Below are 26,063 nucleotides of genomic sequence, written 5' to 3' on the forward strand. Positions count from 1 at the left end.
TGTTCATCATTTATTACATTCATATATACATTTATTTATGAATGAATATTATGTTCCAGACCTCTTCAAAGTGTTACAATACTATAGTATACAAAATAGACAAAATTGCTGTCCCTGTGAAACTTTCATCCCAGTATTTCTTAGTGAATAACCAATTAAAGGTATCTGGGAAGAATTATGAAGAATGAGAGAGAGTTTGTCTACCCTCAACTGGGAATAAAGAGAAAAATGCATTGACTCGTGTTTATATGCAACCAAATTTAATCATGTCTAGAAATATCTGGAAGTATAATTAATTGTATTTTTATTTGTTCTGGCTGATTCTTGCTAATAGTCTTCACAGTCCACTAGGATATAATCAACTACAGGAGACAAAGTATTTGAAAATCATTTATTTGGAAGACAGAGAAGTTAATGAAATTAATGAGAAGTTAAACCCCATGCAGGTGGACAAGTCTTTATCAGATAACTGTCTAAACTCCTCTTTGTAACCATTGACTACATTTGAGTGATGTGAAAATACCATTCACTGTTTGTTGTAGTATTAGCCACATAAGTCAGTCTACTGTTATTACCTTATTTTTCAGACTCCAAGATGCACTTTTTTACCACATTTTTTGCTTCAAAATTTTTTTTCCTATTTTCCTCCTTAAAACCTAGGTGCATCTTATGGTGCAGACCCCAGACACACCTAGTTTTTAGAGGAGGAAAATGGGAAAAATTTTAAAACAAAAAATTTGGTTAAAAAAGTGCATCTTATAATCCAAAAAATACGGTAATTTGCATTTATTTATACTGGAAATATATTTTCTTTGAGCAGGATTTTTTTATGAATCAAACTATTTGGGTTCCATTTAAGGACAATCTTTGTTATTGAAGTATTCATGATCTAAGTTATCCTTTTAGAATAATGTAGGAATATTTTTCAAATCTATTTTCATAATTACTCAAATAATTCTACATGTTTTGCAAGTGAACTGCAAGACAGAGGATAGTTCTGCTTCAAAGGAAAATGAAATGAATGTTGACAATAGTTGCCCTTGAACACGATGTAGATCTTGAATGTTTTTTATTTCAAACACTACTAGTTTTTTGAAGACAAAAACCTTTATTGTGTTAACAGTTGTGCTTGCATCTTTCAGCACAAGTACCAAAACTTGATACTTGATAAATTCTTTGTTACTTCTATTTATTTTGACAGTAGTAGAGTTTAAGCTAAATTTATGAAAGATAAAATGTATTCACCTTCTTAGTTTTCATTTATAATAATGTCTTAATCAACCATTTTTTCCATTTTTTCCTCTAAAATTTTGATCCCACGTAAGTTATATTTACTTTAAATGACTTCTTCCAAACCAGTTCAGAACCAAAAACACCTTAAACAAGGAAGAGACAACTAAAAGGCAACATTATAGCGTAAATGCAAGGGCTGCAGTGTACTGAGCCATCACATATATTTACATAAGAGAAACCCCTATCCACCATGTCATTAGTTAAACTCACTTCACTCTCTTTTCCAAACACCCATTATGTTGAAGTTGCATGCTATTACTTCTGTTCCCCGAGTGATCATTGAAGCTGTCTGTTACCTAGAGAGACAAAGAACGAGTGAATAGGAAACATGTGGGATACGTGGGAATTACTGATAGGTAAAAATGGATTATTAAACTGATCATTAGAATTTCATGAACAATTTAATCAAAAAGTCGGTGTGGATGGAGAGGAAAGAGTGTGAACGTGATTGAGAGCTTTGCCACCTTTCCTGTAACGTAGAAATAGTGAGGTCCTGTCTCCCTCTCTGAACAGTGCTACTATGTGAATTAGGAATATGCTGAGGCAAGACATTTTGATTTTTATAAGGAAAAAGATACTTCACTTTCCATTTCTCATGCTTTGTTATGTTTTTAATGTCTTTGATTTTCTTAACAAATAATTTTTCAAATAAAAAATATTTTAACTTCCTTTGTCTGCCAACCCCACATACCAAAGTTTACAAAAGACCTAGAAGTCAAGAGTTGTCTATTTTCAATATTTTTATCTGTGAAAACTTGTATTTGGGGAGCATGTGAAAACCTCTACAAAATATTTCAACTTTCTTTGTCTGCCACTCCCAACATACCAAAGTTTACAGATGACTGATATAGAAGGCAGAGTTACCTGTTCTCAATATTTTTATCTATGAAAAGGTATAATTTGGGAGTATGTGAACACTACTACCTCTGCCATTTTTCTAGTATCTGATTTCTTTTAAATCTTTCCAAAATGGATAATGAATATACTGGTCAAATTAGAAAATACACATATATACAATATATACAACTACTAAGTTAGAAAATACACATATATACAACTTCTAAAATTCTTACAAGATGCACATCTCTTTGTAATATCCCTGAACTTCAATAGGACATATTTAAAAAGTTACTGGACATAATTTAAAGGGAAAATCTACCAAACAATGCTGTTAACCATGGAACTTAAAACTCATTTGCAGGTACACACTCAAATCAACAAATGAGATAAAACTGCAGTCTCTTTAGTAACAGGAACAACAGGGTGCTGACTGATGGATAAAGTGGGAAAGATAGGCAGTGGCAGTGAGGGGATAGAGGTAAATACCAGCAAAGTTAAAGATGGCTAAAGAAAAAGAAATACTGCATGCTCTAAATACATAATTTCTAATATAGTTGGATGGTTATTTCATTTTTATCATTAAACAATTGGAATAAACAAAATAATTATTAAACAATTTCTTTCAATTTCAAGTAGTTGACCTTAAATCCTATAGAGTGTACTTATGAGTATAATATTAAAATTGTATCAATCAAGTGATTGGGAAATTGCAGGCTACCTGCAATGTAAGTTATTCTTGAAATATTTGACAGTAGTTTTGAGTGGAACCAAAGGATATAAAACCAATGACAGAATATCACAGGCAGCAAGGTTCTATACTTTCCTAGCATGAATTTTGAGGTAGGCAGAGACCTCGTAAACTTTATCTGACATAATTGGATGCGATAGAAAAGTAGATAGGATTTTCTAGTTTTGATTCTCTTTCTGTCCTTATTAATGAGCAAACTGAAACAAGTCACTTAATCTTTCCAGGACTTAGTTTTTCTATAGGCGAAAACAGGGCTCAGGAGCAGGTTATCTCTGGAGTCCTGACCAGCTTTTAATTTCTATGGTTCCACATTGTAAAGTTGTCTTCAATTCCGATCTGCGGATTTTGAGCACAGCGCTGCCATCGTGTGGTAGGTACAGTGATAGTTCTGCATTTTTAAGTACAAGCGTAGTGGCCGGGGGAAGAAAGACACAGCAAACTAATTGAAGACAGATGTACAGCCAAAGACACACTATTAAGTTTAATTAAGATTAGCCACAGTGGAGTAATACAACAGAATGATGTCTAACTATCTATCATTGGGAGAAAATGAAGAGGTCAAGAAATAATTTAAAGCAGATTACATTGCCTCACAGAAGATAAAATTTGTTTACCTGAAATGCCCCATCAATAATTGAGTCACAAAAATGATTCACTAGGGACCAGGGGCCCCCTCTCTCAGAGCATGATCATTCTATCATATGCTTACTTACTTGACAGGACAAATAAGAATCCACAAAGAAAGTACGCATGAAAAAGTAGTCTCCAGAAATGCCCTATTGTTAAATAAACCTCTATCCTTCTGAAAAATACACATTCATCGTGTGTGATACACAGATACATATCCACGCATGATAGGCCCATGATTTCTGGAACTCTGATGAAGAGTTGGAAGAGTGCAGAGGTAAAATATTTTTAAATTGTTAAAATTTAGATTTTGAAATCTAAAAATTATGGAAAGTCATATTTAGTTTTAATGTTTTAAAATATTTTCTTCAGAACATAGAGATGCAAAGACAAGAAGTGGAACTAACACAAGCACTGGTGTCTGCAATGGCGCCTTCTTGTGGTTCCCGTGGAATGTTACTCTACGTATCATTTTCTATTGTCATTCCACTCTAAATATTTGTATATAATATCCATGGTCTGTTACTAACTTTTTTTAAGTTCACAAAGCTATGCTCTCATGTTTAGTGTATTACCATTAAACACTTTAAATTACCACTTTTGTGGGGATGGGGAAAACAAAACATCTAGTTGAATGATCACATTTTTCTGTATAGTATGACAGACTAAAGCTGCCCTTGATGGCAAATTGGTAATTTCTATAAAACACACAGCTGGATAATACGAATATTTCTAAGTCATTTAGATGCATTAGCTGTTTGGTTAAGGGAAACAATTATTAATTTATTATTATTATTTTATTAAATGTTGCTGTAGCATAGTCCCAGGATAAGCTTTTAAGAAGGATGCACTGGAGAAAACACAGGCTGTTCTTTGAACAATGACATGAATATAATGACTACAATCAAAGATGAAAGCAGTAATTGTCAAGGAAAGATACGTGACCTGTGCTGAGAACACAGGTACAGGAGCAGTCACTTCTGACTGGTGAGATGAGGCAAGTGCAGGAAGCAGGGCCTCTACTGATAAGTGTCATTTCGATATGAAAAAGTGACAGGCACAGAGGAAGCATAACAAAATTGGAAAGACAGCCTCAGTCAAGTTCAGGTAAAGGAAAACCAGACTAAAGGGAGTCAGGCTGAATGGTTTCAGTGGGCTTCCAGGGAAAGCACATGAAGAATTATGGATGGGAGATAAATTCAGAAAGGAACAGATGATAAAGGACTTTTAGAAGCAAACTGAAGAGTTTGACCGGCTGTTATGCTATGATAGATATGGCCTGGTAAAAAGTGAAGGTCCATTCTGCATTTTAATTGAATTTATTTTCAAAAACTGAATGTCAGGCTATCTGATTCTACCCTACATTTACATACCAGATTAAGAATTAAAAATTCAATCAAGCACCAGATGTTTTGTTAAGATAATACCAAACACCCATATTTATTTAAATTAGCTACCTAGTTTGTAACTACCCAAAATTTCTTTGGACTCAACCTTACATGTAATTTTGTTTGCAAAGATGTTAGGTAGATAAGACATTCCAATACCTGTAAATGTTCCATAGATTTAGTTTTCTTTCTTTTTATATTCTTATAAAATGCCATTTGTTTGCATTTGAATGAAAGCATTTGCAAGGCTTTTCCAAAAGAGATTCCTATTCACCTAGATAAGATGAAAGAACTGTCTTTCCTTACATATACAGGGTCCAGCCCAAATAATGCCCCAATAAGATTTTTAATTGCAAAATCTTTTATTACAAAATCATAAACATGTAATTCTGTAATATAACAATATCACACTCAAGCTCACCATATGACATTTTAGGCAAAATATTCAAATTGCTGTCCATCTCGTGCAAGACATTCACATACCATACTGACCACATTCATGCAAGCCTCACTTTGGCCAGACCCTGTGTTTCTAATCTTCCTCCTTTTTTCTTACATTGTTTTGCATTCTGTACACATCTCAGATTTCCCAGAAGGGGAATAGAACTAGAAATTATATCAGGTGAAATCAAAGTTCCAAAAAGAAAGATTTAATATTTTTAAATGTAAATAAGGCATCCTTTCTATAATGTAGCTATTTTGATACATTATAAGATTGTTTTTGGAGTGAAAATTGTTTTAATTTAGTAAAAATATATTGATTTACAAATACTGTTTATTAATTAAGGTTTGTCTTTGAAAATAGTATATTGCGATTTTCCAGTCAATGAAATTAAAGTTTTCTTATTCAGTATTATACTAAAATTATAAACAATCTTGTTGGTTGGATTATATGACAATCAAAATATGTGACAGCTTTCCTGTGTTTATAATCAGTTGACTAATCTGACTTATTATGTGGTTAATTAAATCATTTACTTTATAAATGTTAATAATTTTATATCAGTCAATATCTTTCCACCTTTAACTTATTTTTTTAAGGTTTAACATCTATTACACTATTTGGGTTCCTTCTGAATAAATTGAAAAAATATTAAACAAACATTCTTTTCCTGCAAATCTAGTCCTATGGGTTACTAGTAATTCATTTATCACTGGCTATTTGACAGGACTCAAGCCTTTTTCTAAATAGCTATTTCCAGTTACAGACACCTGATAGGTAATTGACTAACAAATATTTCTATTTTCCCCCCTATTCTGAGAAAGTGATTCTACTATCATTGGAAGAGATATAAAATTTTCTGACAGCTTCAGAGAATATGTTGTCCTGAAATAAGGAAAAAGCTAAAACTTTTGCAAGACTCAATCCTGATTTCCCTGAGAACTACATTTCCTGCCCCTACCTGGTTTCCCTCATCTCTGTATTTTCATGTCATTTGGTTATATTGATTACATTAAAATTCCACCACATCAAAGTCATTGTGCTTGTATGTAGTTCCTTAAGAATTATGTCCATATCCAAGGATTGTTAAAAAATTAGCAACTATTCATCCAGTAGTATGAATCTATCCCAACTGCTTACAGAACTTTTGATTGATCAGAGATGTATCCATGAAAGAGAGACCCTTAGCTTAGTAGCCCAGAACAGTCCAGAATTAGAAGAGAACCCAGGCAAATTTACTGTCAGGGACTAGGTACACTCAAGGACAGTAGGGAACAGCCATTGATGAGAGCTAGGGGGTATGGCACGGTGAAGAAGAGTAAGTCACTAGGCTCTTGCTTTCTCTCACTCCTCGTAGGCACAAGCTTATGAGATAGGCATTGCTGACCCCATTATGTTCAAATAAGGAAACTGAGACTTCTTAGGTTTCCTACAAAATGAGTTGGGATTCAAAACCACATCAGTAAGACCAAAGCTCATGCTCTCCAACTCTGACCAGATGGAAGAGAATAAATAACAATTTTAATATTTGCCTGGAGAATCTTCTCTCTACAAAAATGAGAGGAAACACTTACCTTCTCTTCTTTTTACATCAAAAGTTCCCCCAAATCTCCTCTAACCTAGAACTCCACTAATAATATTAGTACTATACTCCTACTGCATAAATTACAGCACAAAAGTATTATGTTTCTATGGAAACATGGATTCTTACATCCAAAAAAAATCAAACTCATGAAATTTTAAAAATAGGTTCTGGCCACAAACTAAGAAATGCGTAAAGGAAACAAATATCTTCAAATTGAGTAACCTGCTGAAGACGGTAGAGCTACATACAAACTAGCACAAAATTTTCAATCACTTCTTGAAATCATTTGTTCTATTTTGCATCTTCACTTCTCAACAGAAAAGTAGATTATTAGTTATAAACATGGAAATAATTAAGCAATCTTTCCTTATCCTGCTGTTTTTATCTACCCAACTCTCTCTAAATTCCTTTCTCCATGAAATAGCCAAAATTCATATTTGCTTGCCATATCATTATTGCAGTACTGTACAATTAAACCACAGATAACAATAGTAGAATAGTTATATACTGTTTAACTCAGTCTAAAAATATAATGGTTTATCCCTAAAAGTGATTATTTTTTCCTTTATGACCAATAAAGCAATCCTGTATGCTAGCGTTGCCACTGTAGGTTATCCCTTAAGGAAAACAAAATGAAAGGCAGGTTAAGAAATGTGGAGTTCTTGCTAGAGCTGTTTCTTTGTACGTGTAAATGAAGAAAATGCATAATTCTGCATTTGGAGATCACTGGGAGCATCACTGATTGACTGTGGTGTTGACTCTTCCCACACCATGCAGCAAAGCCTACCAATCACCGGCCTGCAGAAAGCTCCGTGTCCACCGGCTCCTCGGGCAGCAGCTTTGGCAGTGGGTATAGCGTGGACAGTGAAGGAAGCAGCAGCACTGCAGGGGAGACTAATCTATTTCCTATTCCAAGGATGTAAGTGGTTCTTTTTTTCTCACTACAAAGCTAACAGCATCATGAGTAAGCTCTTCTTAACATTGAACAGGAAATAACTAGATAATTATCCAATTCTGAGTCATTGTCCCTGAAGCACTTCCACTGTTCATGCTTACATAAATAATAGACTATTCAGGAAAGACCGGATTAATTTAGTTAATTCTAAGGATGAATGCTGGTCACTATCAGCATTACTTAATTAGTACAATTTGTATTTAATAGAAAAACTGATTTAAAAAATCTGATTAGCCAGGCTGAGTTGTGCTTTAATCACATAATGACCAAACAAACATTATTGTTACTTGAAATAAACATAGATTCATTTACTGTGAATCAGGAGAGATTTAAACATATTTAAAGAACTCATATCATATTTGAAGTAGATAACACACTGGGCTCCTCACACATCTTTTTATACCATAAATCTCACTACAAGTAAAAGCAAAGGTTTTGAATGTTTTCGTATTCTCTAGAACAAATATCATGTAGTACATAGGTCCCTGAGTAGATATTCTTGGAATAAAGTTTGTTTATAATGTGTGAAGCCTCAAAAGAAATTGTGTTGTAAATCAAATTAAAACTAGTTTCTTGTTTAGAATATGCTAAAATAGGTTTAGTCATATTGGTGGCAGAATTCAGCAACATCCAAGATAAATATTTAGGTTATGTCTGTTCCAATATAAAAATTGAAACATTTAGACCTTCCCTTCTCCTCCCCAGTAGTAATTTTCTGGGTTTTCAAAAACACTGCTGGTCCACGTAGATCCAGAATCTAGGTCAGGGTGAATCCAGTCTGCCATCTGGTTTTGTACAATCTGTGAGTTAAAAATAGTTTTTGAATTTTTACATGTTGTAAAAAGAAAAAAAACAGTAGAGAATAGCATTTCATGACACATGTAAATCATATATAATTGAAATTTTAGGCTCATAAAGTTTTATTTGAAGCCAGGTACACCCATTCCTTTATGTGTTGCTAATGCCACTTCACACAACAGGGACAATCGTGAGTGATTGCAACAGGCAAACCCTTCAAAGGAGACCACTCACAGGGTTGGCTCTCTGTCCCTTACGGAAAGACCTTGCAGACCCCTGGGCTGGAAGCCTGTTAAAAGGTCTGTTTCATTTTCTTCAAAGTTGAGTGAAACTTTCTTGGAAGTGGAATTTCTGTTTCTTATTGTTTTAATGTCAAGAGTTTTTTACATAAACTTTCATTTTGATCTGCAGAATAGTACTCATATTAGATAATGGCTCAATCTACAAAAAGCAGAATGATGGGGGAAATGTATCTGTACATAGAAAATATGCTTATTTTGTGATTTTCAAGTTACATTTTTCCTACATAAATTGAACATTTGTTGGATCACATGTCTGTCTTTTATTTTTTAAGACTTAGCCATGGATCAATAAAGTTATTTGTATTTAATCACTTATTTTTTATTGAAAGTCATTTCTAAAAGAAGTCTGACTTCATCCTCGGCCCCTGGTGATCCAATTTGAAGAGAATTTTAGCAAATTCATTAAATTCCTCTCTATAAATTGCAAATATCATATGAATTCAAGAGGTTTCACATCGTACATCCTGTAACAACTTTGCCATTTATCCTTGCCTTTCAAGGTACTAATTAAGCACTGCTGATACAGTTACAACTTTTGGAGAGTAAACTGTATCATTTCCTTTATATTGAATATCTGAAATAGAAGTCGATTATGCATTTTTATTACATACCAGATTCCAGTTTTTATTTCTTCCCCATTTTCCTATTTTGCTTGTAAATCAAAGTCTTTCAAAACTGCCTAGGATGCTCTTGTTCTGTCATATGACCACAACCCAAAATTCCCTTTTGTAAAGCATTACAGAAGACACATATGGAAAGGCAGAATTTAGTAGTGTTTTTATATACCCCCTTGTGTCTAACACAGTTGTTGCTTGGGCAAACATAAGTGCTCAGTAACTATTTGGTGACTGAGTAATGAAGATAAATTATAAACTGTATAGTGAGAATCTTCTGAGCTGAAGATTAGTTATTGAGAGTTCAGAAAAATTGCATCCTTCACACAACTCATGGGTACTATTTTTTACTTCATTTAGCTTCATAATGCTGCCAAAATTTCTATACAAACATGGAAATGCACTTAATATACATTTTAGCTAAGTACCTAATGTTAAAATCAGTTTTCATTAGAAGCAATGACTGCATGTCATTGGGGAAAACAAAAAGGTGCTTGGAGGGAGATGGGATGAAGAGGGAAGGGTGGGGTATGGGCGTTGTGCCATTTTTGGTCAAAAACTGCTCAGCACTCAATGTGGTGTGGGCAGGTGCACTTGTAAATCACACAGCATGAAATAGGCAAACACATTGAGTCTTAAAAAAAAAAGTCACTGAAGCCAAACACAGCCTCTCACAAAAACTCCAGCTAGTACACTCATACAGATGAGTTTCTAGAACAATCACCTAGCAGGGAAAGGCTGTACTAGAAAGGTCCCACCCTCCACAAGATAATTCTCTTTTTGTAAGGGGGGAGGTTCCCCTTATGTATTTTTCAATTTAGTGCTTTTGTTTTCTTCAACTAAATACCCAGAAGTGAAACTACTACATGGTATGTTAGCTCTATTTTTATTTTTTTGAGGGACCTCAGTCCTATTTTCCATAGAGTATGCAGTAATTTACAATCCCACCAACAGTGTATGATGGTTCCCTTTTCTCCATATGTGCCAGCACTTGGTATTTGTGTATTTATCGATGACAGCCATTATGACAGGGATGATGTGACATCTCATTTTGGTTTTAATTTAAATTTCCCTGATGCTTAGTGATGTTGAGAATGTTTTATGTCTGTTGGCAATCTCTGTGTCCTCTTGCCCACTTTTAATTGGATTGTTTTTTATTTTGGTGTTAAGTTGTGTGAGTTCCTACGCATTTTTTGTATTAACCACTTATCAGAAGTATCATTTGCAAATATTTTCTCCCATTAGATTGTCTTTTGTCTTGTCCATGTTTTACTTCACTGTGCAAAAACCTTTTAGTTGAATGTAGTCCTATTTGTTTATTTTTTTCTTTTGTTTCCCTCGCTCTTGGAGCTATACCTAGAAAGGTATCGCTAAGAGTGATGTCAAAGAGTTTACCACATTTTCTTCTATAAGTTTTATAATTTCATTTAAACCTTTAATCTTTTGGGGGTTTATTTTGGTACATAGTGTGAAAAAAGTGTTCCAATTCCATTTTTTGCATCTATCTGTCCAGTTTTGCCAACCCCACTTTTTAAAGAGACTGCATTTACCCTGTTGTGTTTTATTATGGTAGATTTGTAGTAATTTTTGTATATATTCATATAGAGTGTATCTATGTATACATATGTATATTTATGCATATACATATGAATATCTGTATATATAGGCTATATTCTGTATGTGTATGCATATGTATATATATATAAATATATATATTTATAATAAATATGCATATATGCATATTAATAATAAATATGCATATATATAAATGCATATGTATATATATATAAATACATATGTGTATATGTGTATGTAAATGCATATGTGTATACGCATAGCCTGCATATGAATACAAAATAGGACAAAAGTAGGTTTGCAGTTGTGAGTATGCAAAACACAGTTTATTCTTGTATTATTATTAATAATTGTTGTATTGTCCACATAAATAACTGTAAACCTACTTTTGCCCCATAAAAAAATTACTACATATCTACAATAATCAAAACGGTGTGGAACTGGCATAGAAACAAACACATAGATCAATGTAATAGAATAGAGAACCCAGAAATCTTCATTTGTATGGTCAATTAATCTATGACAAAGAATACAAGGATATACAATAGGGTAAATACAGTCTCTTTATTGTGGTATTGCCAAAACTTGACAGATACAAGCAAAAAAAGAAATTGGACCGACCACTTTTTTACACCATATACCAAAATAAATGTATATGTGTGTATATAATTTCTAATGTTTTGCATGCATTTTGTGTTTCACATAATCATAATAAAAACTTGTGTCTAAACCTTAGATTAGAATTGTCAAAATGGAGCAATGTAATGGCTTTCAAGATAAAATAATTTCTGAATTACATTCATTCCTCTTTCATTGTGTGCAGAACCACTTTTAGAAGAACGATCTTTAGAGCAGTTTTCAACTAAAATATAATTAGATTATTTTTGAATTTATTTTGAAACATAATTAACATACAATATTGCATTAGTTTCAGGTGTACAATGTAGTGATTAAACACTTATGTACCTTATGGAGTGATCACCCTGATGAAGCCAGGACCCACCTGACACCAGACATAGATATTACATTATCATTAACTATGTTCCCTATGCTGTGCATTACACCCCTGTGAATATCTTTACAACTGGAAATTTGTACTTCTTACTCCCTTCATCTTTTCTACTCATCCACCAATTTCCACTTACTCCTAGTCTGGCAACCATCAATATTGTTTGAGATCAGGTAATATAATACCTTTCACTTTATTCTTCTTCTGTCAATATTGTTTTGGCTACTTGGGGTCGTTTGTGGTTCAGTATAAATTTTAGGCTTATTTGTTTTAGTTCTGTGAAAAATGCCATTGGTATTTTGATAGGGACTGCATTAAATATGTAGATTGCTTTGGGCAATATGGTATAATTAGGTTCTTAAGAAATAAGTATGGTTACATTTTCAGTGAGTTCAGCAAACCAAATATTTTTGTGAAAGTAAGAATTGTTACTAACTCCTGCTATGTTAGAATTATTGTCTAGAAAGCACACTATCAAGATGTTCTTTTGTTCAAGTACCTTTTAACTGCATTTTTATTTCAGTTTTTAGAACATCTTATATATGTCCATAGAGGCAATTCCAAAATTTTTTATGTACGTAGCTTTCTTCTGACTAAAGAGAGAGAAATGGCCTAGTCTTTTGGCTGTTACATTATCAATATTCCAAACCCACAGTGCTCAAAGTACTATAAATTATCCAGTTGGCTTTCCAACAAGTCTGAGTCTGAAACTAAAAGTAAGTAGCAGGCTCTGGCTGAATTCTAAGGCAATTACATGCATGCCTACCATTAATACTTTATATTTACTGAATTTTATGATGTTTCAAGCACAGTGTTAAGCACTTTATTATAGTACTTTCCACGTAGTTTTCTCATAACCAGAAGGTAGCTAATGGTACTGTCCTAACATGGCAAAACAAGAAATAGTCTTCACCAAATTATGCAGACTTGCCTTAGATGTCACGTAGCATGAAACAGCAAAGCTGAAGCAGAGACCAAGCAGCCTGACTTCAAAAGCCAGTATGCTCCACACAGCTGAAAATACAGGAAGAATTTGAAAGGAAGCCAGTAAGTGAAATAAAAACTTGTGTTATTATGGTATTATTTTATGCTATTAACTCAGAATTTTCCTTTTCACCAACAGATCTGTACAACTCATTATAACTAAGAGTAAAGGAATAAAAAACCCTTCTCATTTTTGAGTTTAAAGTGGAAAATAACCACCCTCAAATTCTAAAGCATTGAAAATTTCGTGCTAGTCTGATCTTAAATAAATGAGTCAACAAATAAGACACTGAATTTTGAAGTATTAGTTTGGACTGTGTAGGAATAATAAATGAGTTCCCATTTTAAAATTAACATTATGTATGTGAGGAAGGAGTAAAAAAATAAAATTAACATTATGTAGAGCAATTTATTGCATTTATGTTTGCAATTTGAGTAACTTACTGTAGATCTGAATATATAATGCCATTCTATTTTTGCAGTTTTGGCCTCCTCGCTGGCATTTAGGAAAGCATAACCAAAAATAGTGTAATCTTTGATTTTCTTTATACACAGAGGGAAGATGGGGCAGAACGGGCAAGAGCCTGTGAAACAGCCAGGAGTAGGAGTGGGACTGGCAGACGCGGAAGGTAAGTTCAAGTTCATGGTGCTGGATTTTGGATGAACCTATACACTACCCTAGAAGTGTTTTGATTTTTTTTATGGTGGTTAATTTTTAAGTACTAATGGCAAAATCACTATGAAATAATTCATTTAAATTAGAATGATTTTATAACTTCATTTAATAATTTTACAATATCCTCACTGTAATTTAACATTCCAGTGTTTGGGTGTGAGAACTTTAAAAGAGAAAGAAGAAAGAGAATGATGACAGGATGAAGACTCACAGGAAAAAAATCTCCTTCAAATTTTAAAACTTTGTTGTTTAAAATATCATGCTAATAAAAATAAATAATGAAAGGTCATTTGAGTCAATAGAAATTCTGAGCTCTATATTACAGAGCTAAGATGAAACTAATGGTTTAAAAATTATTTTACAAAACATAATTACTAAACTAACTTCTAAAGTGAAAACCTAATTTGAAACTAAATTTGGCTCCACTAAACAAATGGTAAGGTTCTTACAAATGCAAAAAAAAAAAACCACCCTTAACTTTAGTAAACACATAACCAATATCTGCAAGGCACACAACCACTGGCTTATCTTTTATAATAATATGATAATATCCAGTAGTACTGTTATGCTGAATAAATTGCACCAACCCCTCAATAATTTTAACTATACTTATTATTTTACAATATTCTAAGTACTTCTGATGTATTATGTCATGCATTTCTTAAAACTACCTATGTACAGAAACAATACCATGTACTTATTTTACATAAAAAGAAATGGAAGTATAAACATCATACAAGATAAGAGCAAGTGAACCCAGGAAAATTATGCCAAATTGCATGCTATTTAAAAGCAATGATTAAAGGCACAGGATCACAAGGACCCTAGACAGGGAAATAAGAAACCCAAATTTGGGTTTCAAATCTGGTCCTGGTACCGAACTGGTGGCCTGATCTCTGTGTCTTCAGAAACCTCACCTGATAACTGCTGGGTCCAAGGGATGGCTAAGGTGCCTCGTGGAACTAAGTAGATATCCTATTTTTTTCTGGTTATACTAAAAAAAATTTTTGGATTTATTCAAAGACTGTGTGTGTTTCCTCTCTCTATTGCCATATTCCTCAGGGTTCCATCCACAATCCACCAGTCCATTTACCCAGCCTCTCTGCATGAACTTATCAATTATTGTTGATTAGTCCCAAATCTACCATCCAAAATCTATGGAAACCACTCTGAGTATTTAAAGTAAATTTACATGTGGCAATTATTATCACTCATAGAAGAGACTAAAAATGAAGCAGGGTATATAGTAAGGTAGCAGAAAGAAGCTGCTGTCTCTGTAGTCTGAAGGCCGGGATCACTGCAACCAGGACAGATCTGTCTATCTGGGAGTGGGGAACAGGGAAGCAACACAGCAAACACCAGAGATATATTTTGAGACAGACAAGATAGGGAGAAATATCCTAGTGTCTCCCTTCCTCCCAGTCCCCAGTCTCTCCAGTACCTGATCAAATCCCGCTGGAAGTCAACTGACAAGGAAACAGCCTAGGGAGCAGCTACACTGAGGAGAGGGCAGGAGAAAGACCTAGAATGCATCTGAAGGTACACAAGCTAACAGGCAGCACAATATTTTGCGTGGAGATCCCATAGTTACATCCAACTACTTGTGCCCTGAACTTAATTCATCTTCTTCCCTATTTTTGCTCCTCTTCCTACATGCTTCTACCACTCACAAAATTAATGCATGTTTATACCATAATTTCCATATTTTGTTATCATTGTTCTTTGATTTAAATTTACCTATCTCTCTACCCATCTCCTCCATAAATCTGAACAGCTCTCAGACCAGACCTATGGTTTCTCAGCACTTAGCAGAAAGCCTTGCCTCTAAGAGTTAACTTCAAGCATGAGTGAATGAATTAGTATTGAGTAATATAATATATGTAAAAGTAATAGCCATTGATTTTATATGATTCTAGAATTCAAGTGTACAGAGAAGCAATTCATGAGCTGCTTGTCAAAGTTTTTTGACAAAGCTATTTAATTTCCCATTTCTTTTCATCTTAAAGTTTATACATAAACTTCCTTTTGTTGTCAGTCAATATAAACAGTTAATTCATGGGAAAATAAAAACAAACAAAACAATGTTGTTCAATATGTTTTTAGATATCATATATTTTCCCAAATGGATTTGTCCTCCTTTTAATCCTTCTTCAGGGTATGAGGGGATAAAAGTCTCTTCGTGGATTAGTACAGTTTTCTTGAAATTGTAGGTATTCCAATGTTCCTCTTTACATTGGATCTTTTACAATATTCATTTAAGCAATTTATTTTATGAATACTTTGGTCTATTCTAAGGGAAATTTATCTACAAAATATGCTCTAGGATAACATACTTGAAATCAAAAGTATATCATAGATTTGAAGTAACCACCTTTATACAGTGCTTTCATAAATTTTTATTTTTATTTTGGAATTATAGTGTATAGAATATAGAAAATCATATTGTACAGGATTGAAATTTGGTGCTGAACATGTAAATGAAAAATTTTAATGCTAAATAGTCATGTTCTTATTCTACTTTTTGAGCAAGTCTACTTACTCAGTACTCTGATTTTTAAAAAATCTATGTTTTGCACTTAGTCATTTTTGTCTAACAATGCTTCATCTTCTCTATAGCAGTGACTCACAAATCTTAACCCCAGTATGAGGTTAGTTCAGTGGATCAGAATGTGAGCTCAGTGTCAGGTTCTAGGGTTTTGATATAAGTTATAGTGGAAAATAATAATCCTCTTGTGGACTATCTCTACTAATGAAAAGTTTAACTTACACAGTTTAAGTAAGTGCAAAATGTGAAGTGAAATTAATCTTTACACTTGGCACATGATTAACAACCTTTCAATTATAGCTATTATTAAATTAGAAGTGGATTTTAGATAAAGCCATTTGGATCCTATCCAAGAAACTGAAATTGGTCAAAACTGATAAAATATCATGTACTTGTTGGGAGAGCTATACGAGACCACTTCTCTTAAAGATTTAGATCAAATCAATTAGACTTTCCAATTGTATTTTCCTAATTTAGTTAAAAACCTCTAATGCCCTCAAGGAAGACAATATGTCTCTTTTCTACATTTTTATTGGGGGTATTTAATAGTGTTATTTGTTGCTAATGAGCAAGTATACATATAATATATAGCAATTGATCTGACTCATTTATTCTCCTAAACCAGGTGTTCACAAGAATTAGCATCAGACATCAAAATCATAACTTTGTATGAGGCTTAATTTGTTTGGTTACATTCATTTAAAAACAACCCTAATAGATCATTTATTTTCTTCAGTATCTTGGAAGCTTGAATTTAATCACTCAATTTCCATTTTCAATGGGCCAGAAACAAATAAACCTCTACCATTACAGAAATATGCTAAACTCTACTTGCAATGTTTTCAAATAACTGAGTGTGTGAAAGCACCTCACCAACACTATTAACTAAGGAGGCAGTGGAGGGGTGGGGCAAAGAATAAGATTTGATTCAGTATCTTACTGGAAGGTGTTTCTTTTTTTTGAAAATTCATAACAATTTATATTGAAGTAATGGAAATCTTAGTCAAAACAATCTCATTTAACTTGCATTTCATGTCTATTTTATGTAAATGTATATTATATATATATATAGCTCTAGCAGTGATTTATATGAGTCCTTTTTAGGTGAAGGAAGACATTTTACACAGTCTATGAAACCCGTGTAGAACAGAAATGACTTTCTGCTTTAAACTAGTAAAAATCTAGGCCTCAGTATTGGAGTCCTCTACTTTATCTTGTTTTGATAAACACACACACAAAGATGTTTTTAAAATTATTTTTTCCAAGTATTTTTTTTTAAGTAGGAAAAAGGGAAGGAGTAAGTAATGGGTATCTCTCTAAGGGGTTGTAGATTGGCATATCCATGTGCTCTATGTAAAATAGTCATTTAATTTCTTTTCTTTTCCTGTTCAACTGGGTTGTTTATAAGTTAACCCTCAAAGAGAAAAATAGAAAACCACTCTGGAAGACCCTCAATTAGAATATAATAACAACTGTTTTTAAGTCACTACACAAACACACACTGACCACCCGTTACTAATGGCCTTGGGATGAGATGGGGATGCAGTGCGGAACGGGACACAGTCCTTGCCCTGCATGAGTTCCTGGTAAAGTTCCCACAACTCAGACAATAGCTACGCTCTTATTCTTAAAGAAAAATTCACGTCACCTTCCAGACAGTCCCCTTTCTCCATGCTCTATTTCTAACTAACCTAAGGTGTTTTCAAATTCAATATGTGATATCTTTTTTTGTCTTCTAGATATCACTTCTCCTTTTATTATTTTGGTATTTTTCTAATTCTCTTAATTTCACTGATGTCAAGAATGATTTTTCAAGGAGTCCATATTTAAATTAAAAATTATCTAAGTCCAGTTTTATTGGAGATGACAAAACAAAATTCAGCACAGTTCACAAAACCTTGCTCAACCGAATAGTACTTTTTCTGAAGGACCGGCTGGACAGATAAGTAACACAGACATGAGATAATATACTCTGAGGCAAGTGCATTAGCTGTGCTTCTTTATTAAGTGTTTGCTGACTTGTCTCCAAAATAATATATTCCATTTGCTTTGTAGCCATAAAAATTGTAGGGAAAAAAGCATTCACTTGTTTGAATATTTTATTTTAAAAAAGAATTGCTATCTACTGAAGTCATGTTTTGCATTTGAGTATTTTTCTGCACCAGACAGATGCGATTTTAGACTTATCATCTAAAAGAGATGCAGACTTATCCATGAAATAGCACACCAGTGTGATTTCTGTAATTCACACTGCCCTCTGAAGCCCAGACAGCTGCCATCAGTGTTATGGAATACTAAGCAGCAGCTGCACGTTTTTACCTTGTAGATTTTATTATGAATTGTTGCTACTGTATAAATTATATGTAAACTCATTCTACTAAATATATATATATATGACTCACCTTCTCAAAAAAGTCAATATATCCTCCTTAAAAATAACCACAACATTACACTGCCATTTGCTTGCTAAGCCCTCTGCTGGCATTTTTAAAAATGTGGTGGCCCCAATCCTCACAACCTCTAGAATAGATATCATAATGTTTATGATGGTCCCAGTATCTAGCACAGAGGGATCAAGTGTCACCCAAATATTTTTTGAATCAAGAAATCAAGACCCATAGAGACTGAAGAATAAATCAAGCCTGGTCATATAGTTGTGAAATTCAAGTTAATATTTACACAAAAATATTGAGATACAGTCTTAGAACTTAAGATTCTTTGAATATACATGCCATACCCAGACATCTTGAAAAGTTATTAATCCTTTATGTTAACCAATTATGTTGATGTACAGCTCACTAAGGATGTTACCACCCTGAAACTGAACTCAGAGGATATTGCTTCAAATAAAAACTACAGAGTCTACTTAAAAATATAATAACTGTATTTTTATTAGCTGTGCTTCTTTTTTCACAAAAGCCCAGCTGGATCTATAGAAGATGTTTAATGCTGAGTCTCCTGCAGAAAGGACCAGTGCCCTGGGTTCATGAGCAATTGGGATGGGTTATCACAGAGGTGAATGAATGTACATTGAATATTAAGGCACCCTGGTGGAGATTGGATGAAGAAAGACTGCCTGGCAGGGAATAATTTTTAAGGTAGTTCTTGAAACAAAAGTAGTAAGTAGTCTACCTGAAGGAGGGCTGGTGAAGTTTTCAACAAGGGAGGACTTCAAGTTCAAAGCCTTCGGAACTTGAGAGAGTATCTATTATTAGTGAACCTGTAGCACTTCTGCATGATTGAGGCAAAGTTCTGTCTTAGAGAGAGGCAGGTCTTGAAAGGTCACCACAGTTCAGATAATTTATGAAATGTCAGGCACTGTCTTTATGCTGTAAATAAGCAATTTGGAAGCCATAGATGGATTTTAAGAAGGAAAATTATACAATCAGATTTGGTGTTGTAAAGGATGGATTATAAGGGATCACAATGGCAGTCAGGCGACAAGTTAGGATTCAATTCAATAGTCTGAGCAAGAAATGATAAGGCCTAGAATGCATGTGGAGGCAGCAGTGGAAGAAAGGGAATAGACAGCTCTGAGAGTTATGTAGGAAGAAGAAAAGGATGCCTTTGTTCTAAAAATGGTTTGGAATCAAAATGCAAGTAAAGCAGCTTTGGGCGCTAGCATCATAGAAATGAAATGATGCAATTATGGTGGCTTTGTAACTGATCAGTAGTTAAACACTAGTATGATTTAAAAAGAAGAAACTAAAAAGTGTTCACAAAGGTCAATGTAAAAGCAATAAAATAAGGAAACTGGGAAAATGATAAAATGCAAACCTAATGCTTCACAGAATTTTAAAGAAGTTGGCTGTGCTTTGAAAGACCATATGGTATGCACTTTAGAGCACATTTTCAAGATGAATTAAAAGATGAGTAGAGTTTGAATGAGGATGAATACATATTTTGCTTCAACTTTGTGTGTGTACATGTATATATGTACATGTATGTATATGGAGAGAGAGAGAGAGATACATAGATAGAGATAGAGACAGAGACAGACTTCTGGGGCAGACTCTGGCCAGCAGAGTCTGCGTGTTGTGACTGAAGATGAAAACAAATGCACAGACTACAGCAGTCCTGTGGAGAAAAATGGAAGGTATAGTACTCTCCTAAAATGAGAGTCCTGCAGGCACTTCTTGAAAGGGGAGAGCGCACCGACTCTTGCCTGGACAGGCTTTAATTGTTTTTCTCATATCTTACATCAAAAAAGGATTTGTTATCTATTACATAGAATATTGTTGTCTATTTTAGGTACAATTTAGGTCATGAAAATAACAAATTCAGAAAGGAAACATGGTGAACTGATTAGCCCCATCCTTGGGAAAATTCACACAAGCTTTGGAAATTACATTGAAGACAGGCAATAAACAGCTGCTATTTCAGACTAGGCTGAGGGAGTTTTGGCAAGAGCAAGCCATAACAGTCTGTATGCATTTTCTAGGCCTGATTCCCATGGGAAAACCCAGTCTGAGGGTCTGGGTCCTGCCCACCACATTCCTCCTATAGATTTTCCATACAGGTCTGAGTCACATTTGCCAGATTTAAAACAAACTGGTTCCCTACAGACCTCTTATTCCACATATGGAAAGTTTGATGAATCAGATCCTGCCACGTACAGATTAGTGTGTGAGTGTGTGTGCAGTGTACTTTGAGGTAAGGACAAAAATCACTGGCAAACAAGTTCAGAAGAAGGAGTTACAAAACAGCTATGGTGATGGAAAGTACGGCACAAGAACCATAGCCAATAATATGGTAATAACTATATGTATGGTGCCAGCTGGGTACCAGAAATATTAGGGGGAACACTTTGTAAAATATATGATTGTCCAGTTGCTATGCTATACACCTGAAATGAATACAAGATAATATTGTAAAATATAATTGAAAAAAATTAAAAAGCACAAAAAACCTTCCAGGCTGTATCCTGAAGACAGTGGCGTTCAAATTTTTTTATTGTATTCAAAATGGTATTATTTGAAGAAATCAAATATTCAGAATGCTACCATAGGTATAAAAGGTAGGCTTAGTCAAAAGAAGTTGCAATGCTATATTTGAAAAGTCCTGAATGTTCATTCATGCATTTTAGAAAGTTCTCTGGGAATATTAAGGTATTTATTTGAACCAGAAGAAATGAAATTTATCAAAATACTCCATTTCCTAAAGTAACAGAGTTAACTGAGCTATTATTTTGCCCTCTTTACCTTCACTTTTTCATTCACTAACATTTCATTAAACCAGAGAAACAGGATTATTGGTCAAATGGCTTAAATCAATAAGCAGTCTTTTTTTTTTTTTTCCGGGAGTATCTGAGTCCACTTCTCCTATGGTTCTGTGCTGAGTCAGGCAGGGGCATATTAGTTTGGCTTCTAACTGTTTTAATTGGTGGGAAAGATCATTTAAAATGACTCCAGTTATGATAAGAGGCTAGAAGAACAGGACCCATTTGTCAACAATTTGCTTTCCAGACAGATAGCTTTTACTTCCAGCGTTCCCTACTGTTGATAGTCTGATAGTATGAGTTCATTTCCTTTTAATTAATGGTGAATTGGCCAGGTCAAAATTTAGGTCAAGTTGTGCAATTTAGTTTGATTTTGAGACTGCTGTGATATTTCTCAGCCAATTTATAGTGTGTTTTCTTATAGTTAGCAGTGAGGTTACCTCAGTAAATTTAACATGAACTGTTGCTCATTGGTTTGTGGATGTGTTGGAGGTCTGGATATGATCTGTTTGCAGAATGTATTTTTCTTGTGACTTTGAGAATATGGATTAATAATCTCTGATTGAGGTTTCTCTAGTGTTTGATTTGATATGTTAAACTCTCATACAACTAAGTTTAGTTAACTAATCATTTCCTTCTCATAGATATTTTTCCTTGATAACATGTTTAAATATACTCAAAATAAGACATTCTAATAAAATGTTCTGGAAAATCATTATATTACAAATTAAGAAAATGAAATGAGATAAAATGGTATGATTGTGTTATTTTAAAATCTGCTTCTAAAAATTATATCTTTATTAACTAAAGAGTAACTAACTATTCTTCTTGACAAGGTATTACCTAGAATTCCATCTAGGTTGAATTGTTATTATGGCAGACATGATAACATGGAGGTGTGTTATGAAAATGCACAATATTATGTTATTTAAAGAAATAAATATTTTAATTTATTAAGAATATTTTGTTGCTAATTTCAACATAAAATTTTAAAGAAAACTTAAAACTTTAAATGCAAATTTATTGGTGGGAAAAATGTATCAGAGTTTAATTTAGTTTAGTTTAGTTTTTGTTTTGTTTTGCTATAGGATAGAAGGGAATCCTACAGCTCTTAACCTTTAAACTCTTCCTCCTCCTCCTTCTCCTATATTTTATATCTCAGGTTTGGTTGCATTTTTATTCAAATCTCTGTCTCATTTCTACAGTTGGGCAACTGCTGAATCCTTGGAGATTTTACTTCTAAAATATTTTTAAAAATTCCTTCCCTTTGTTCATCCTGATTGCCCAGTTTTTGATTTTCATCACATCTCACCCAGAGAACTTCCTAGTGTCCTAATTGCTCCCTAAACCTTCAGTATCATCATCTTCAAAATCACCTTTTATAGCCATGGGCTAATCTGGCTTTGTCACTCTCCAGTATAAAACATTTCTATAGATTCTTACCAACTACCAAGCTCTAGATAGGTTTTATTTATTTATTTTTAATTTTTTTTGTTGTTTAATTACAGTTGTCCCCATTTTTCCCCCATTGCTCTCCCCTGCCCTGTGCACACCCTTCTCCCACATTCAATCCTTCCTTCCCTGCCATTGTCCTTGTCCATGGGTCCTTTATACATGTTCCTTGACATGACCCTTCCCCCTCTTTCCCCCATTACCCTGCTCTCACCTCCCCTCTGATCACTGTCAGTTTGTTCTTTATTTCCATGTCTCTGGTTCTACTTTGCTTGCTTGTTTGTTTTGTTGATTAAGTTCCACATATAGGTGAGATGATATGGCATTTGTCTTTCACTGCCTGGCTTATTTCACTTAGCATAATGCTCTCCAGATCCATCCATGCTGTCTCTAAGGGGAGGAGTTTCTTCTTTCTTTCTGCTGCATAGTATTACATTGTGTAGATTAACCACAGACTCTAGATAGGTTTTAATACAAGAAGCTCCTCTTTCTACTTCTCCAGCTTATCTCCTTACATGTTCTGTATTCTACTCTGAGTCCTGGTTATATCAAAATGGCTTGTAGTTTTCCACACAGGCTCTATAGTTTCTCTTCTCCTTACATTTAATCATGCTGTTTTCTTAATGCAATCACCCATCCTAAATGGCTTTATCCTGGGCTATTTCTATTCAGCCTTTGAGACCTATTCTTCAGTTTTCTTATTCCAAGAAGGTCCATGGGACCCACTCCACTTGGCTCTATTAGGGAGGTCTCCTCAGTGCCCTATCATTGCACCAAGCACATTGTATAGTAATGCTCTTTTAAAGTTCTATTTCCTCTCCCAAACTGTGAGCTGAAATGTTCCCGAGATGGTGAAAGAAAGGATTAGAGAGACAGATGAAATAATTTCTTAGCTTATATTGTTGAAGCCTTTATTTCTTCAAGGACAAAATATTAGCTTTTATAAGCTAAAGACAAAAATAAAAAATGAAATAGTACTAATAAAATATAAATTATTTGTTAATATTTAAAAGCTATTAGGAAAGTGATGCCTTCTAGTACTGTATTGTTGAAAATGTTGGAGGAGTATATATATCCATTAGTAGAGGAACAGATAAATAAAATACATTATATGCAGGCAAAGGAATATTATGTAGCTGTCAGAAAAAAATGACCTAGATCTACATGTAATAAAATCAATAGATTGAAAAATTAAATATAAGAAATTTATAGTACAATATTAGTTCAGTTCCAAATAAATACAAAAGAATGCTAGATATTTTTATGGCCACACCATTATATACACATTCATGTGAATAAATATACAGAGTTTGACTGAAAGGATTATAGTAAATACAAGATTGGGTGCCTGTGGTTGAGCAAGTAGTGAGGTGGTTAGTGAGTTAAAAAGAAAAAAAATTAAATACCAAACAAATAAGGATCTTTGCTGTGACAATGCTAATTGAGTGTTTGTACAGGATGCTGTGAATTGAAGAGTGTGGGCCACTCAATTCTGAACTCCTATAGTTTAAAAAAAAGTTGAAAATAGTCTTGTCTGGGAAGGCTTCACTGAGAAGGTGACTCTTGTGTGAACACTGATGTAGATGAGGGAGAGGGCTGTGTGGATACCTGGGGAAAATGTTCTGGCAAAATAAAATGTTTTTAAGTTGAAACATGCCACACACGCATTTAGGGGGCATAAAGGAGGCTAGCATGGCAAGAAAGAGTGTGGTGCTGAGGTCCAAGGGGGACAAGAGCCTTGTAGAACGCTTCAGGAACTTTGCCTTTTACTGAAAGTGGTATGTCTCACTATTGGAAGGCTTTTAGTCAAGCAAAGGAAACAATCTCACTTACGTTTAAAAGGTACATTTTCTGAGAATATTTTGAAGGGAAGTGAGGTGGGAGAAGGAAGAACTGACAGGTATTTGTTGCAGTTATCCAGGGAAGAGAAGATGATATCTGATGTCTCAGACTTAGGACCCATTGGAGTGAGAAGTGCTGAGATGATGCATATTGCTTGGAGATTTGTGTATATGTGGTAGTAGTAGTATTAAAATTAGAAAGCTAGTAATAATCATCAAATTTGGAGCATGCTAAAGATTCCACCAAAAAACTATTAGAAACAATAAACAAATACAGTAAAGTTGTAGGATACAAAATCAAAACACAAAACTCCACACTGCATTCCTATGTACTAACGATGACATTTTAGAAAAAAAATGAAAAAAGAATAAAAACAATTCCCTTTGCAATTGCAACCAAAAGAAGAACATACCTAGGAATAAGCTTAATGAATGTGAAGGACTTATATACTGATAACTATAAAGCATTATTAAAAGAGATTAGAAAAAGTAAACAATGAAATGAACAGATATTCTATGTCCATGAATTGGAAGAATCAGCATAGTTAAAATACCCCTATTACCCAAAGCAACATACAGATTTAATATAATATCCATCAAAATCCCAATGATATTTTTTAAAGACATAGAGCAAAAAATAATCATCAGATTTGTACAGAACCACAAAAGGTCCTGAATAGCCAAAGCAATCCTCAGGAAAAAGAATGAGGCCAGAGGTATCACCGTGCCTGACTTCAAATATACTGCAGAGCAATGATAAGCAAAATAGCATAGTATTGGCAGAAAACAGACACACAGACCAATGAAACAGAACTGAGAGCCCAGAGATAAAACTACATGCTTATGGGCAAATAATTTTTGACAAAGGAGCTAAAAACATACAATGGAGAATAGAATGCCTCTTCAATAAATGGTGCAGGGAAAATTGGAAAAGCACATGAAAGAATGAAAATGAATTAAAATTTGTCCCCATGTACAAAAATGAGTTCAAAATAGATCAAAGACCTAAATGTAAGATTTGAAACAATAAATTACATACAAGAAAATATAGGTACTAAACTTATGGACTTTGGCCTTAGAGAAGATTTTATGAATTTGACCCCCAAAGGCAAAGGAAGTAAAGGCAAAAATAAATGAATAGGACTATATCAAATTAGAAAGCCTCTGCACA

General features: G+C 33.9%; 1 protein-coding gene across 5 annotated transcripts in view; it reads left to right on the forward strand.

Moving 5' to 3' along the window:
* Window positions 1-26,063, forward strand: part of PCLO (piccolo presynaptic cytomatrix protein) — a 354,626-nt gene that overhangs the window by 297,964 nt on the left and 30,599 nt on the right. For all 5 annotated transcript variants that reach the window (XM_045827052.1, XM_045827055.1, XM_045827056.1 and 2 more), the window contains 2 exons: window positions 7,701-7,842; window positions 13,716-13,789. In XM_045827052.1, coding sequence (XP_045683008.1) covers window positions 7,701-7,842; window positions 13,716-13,789 — 216 coding nt within the window. The remainder of the gene's footprint in view (window positions 1-7,700; window positions 7,843-13,715; window positions 13,790-26,063) is intronic.

The sequence above is a fragment of the Phyllostomus hastatus genome, unplaced genomic scaffold, assembly GCF_019186645.2.
Source record: "Phyllostomus hastatus isolate PE091 unplaced genomic scaffold, TTU_PhHast_1.1 phas_scaffold_78, whole genome shotgun sequence".
Lineage (NCBI taxonomy): Eukaryota > Metazoa > Chordata > Mammalia > Chiroptera > Phyllostomidae > Phyllostomus > Phyllostomus hastatus.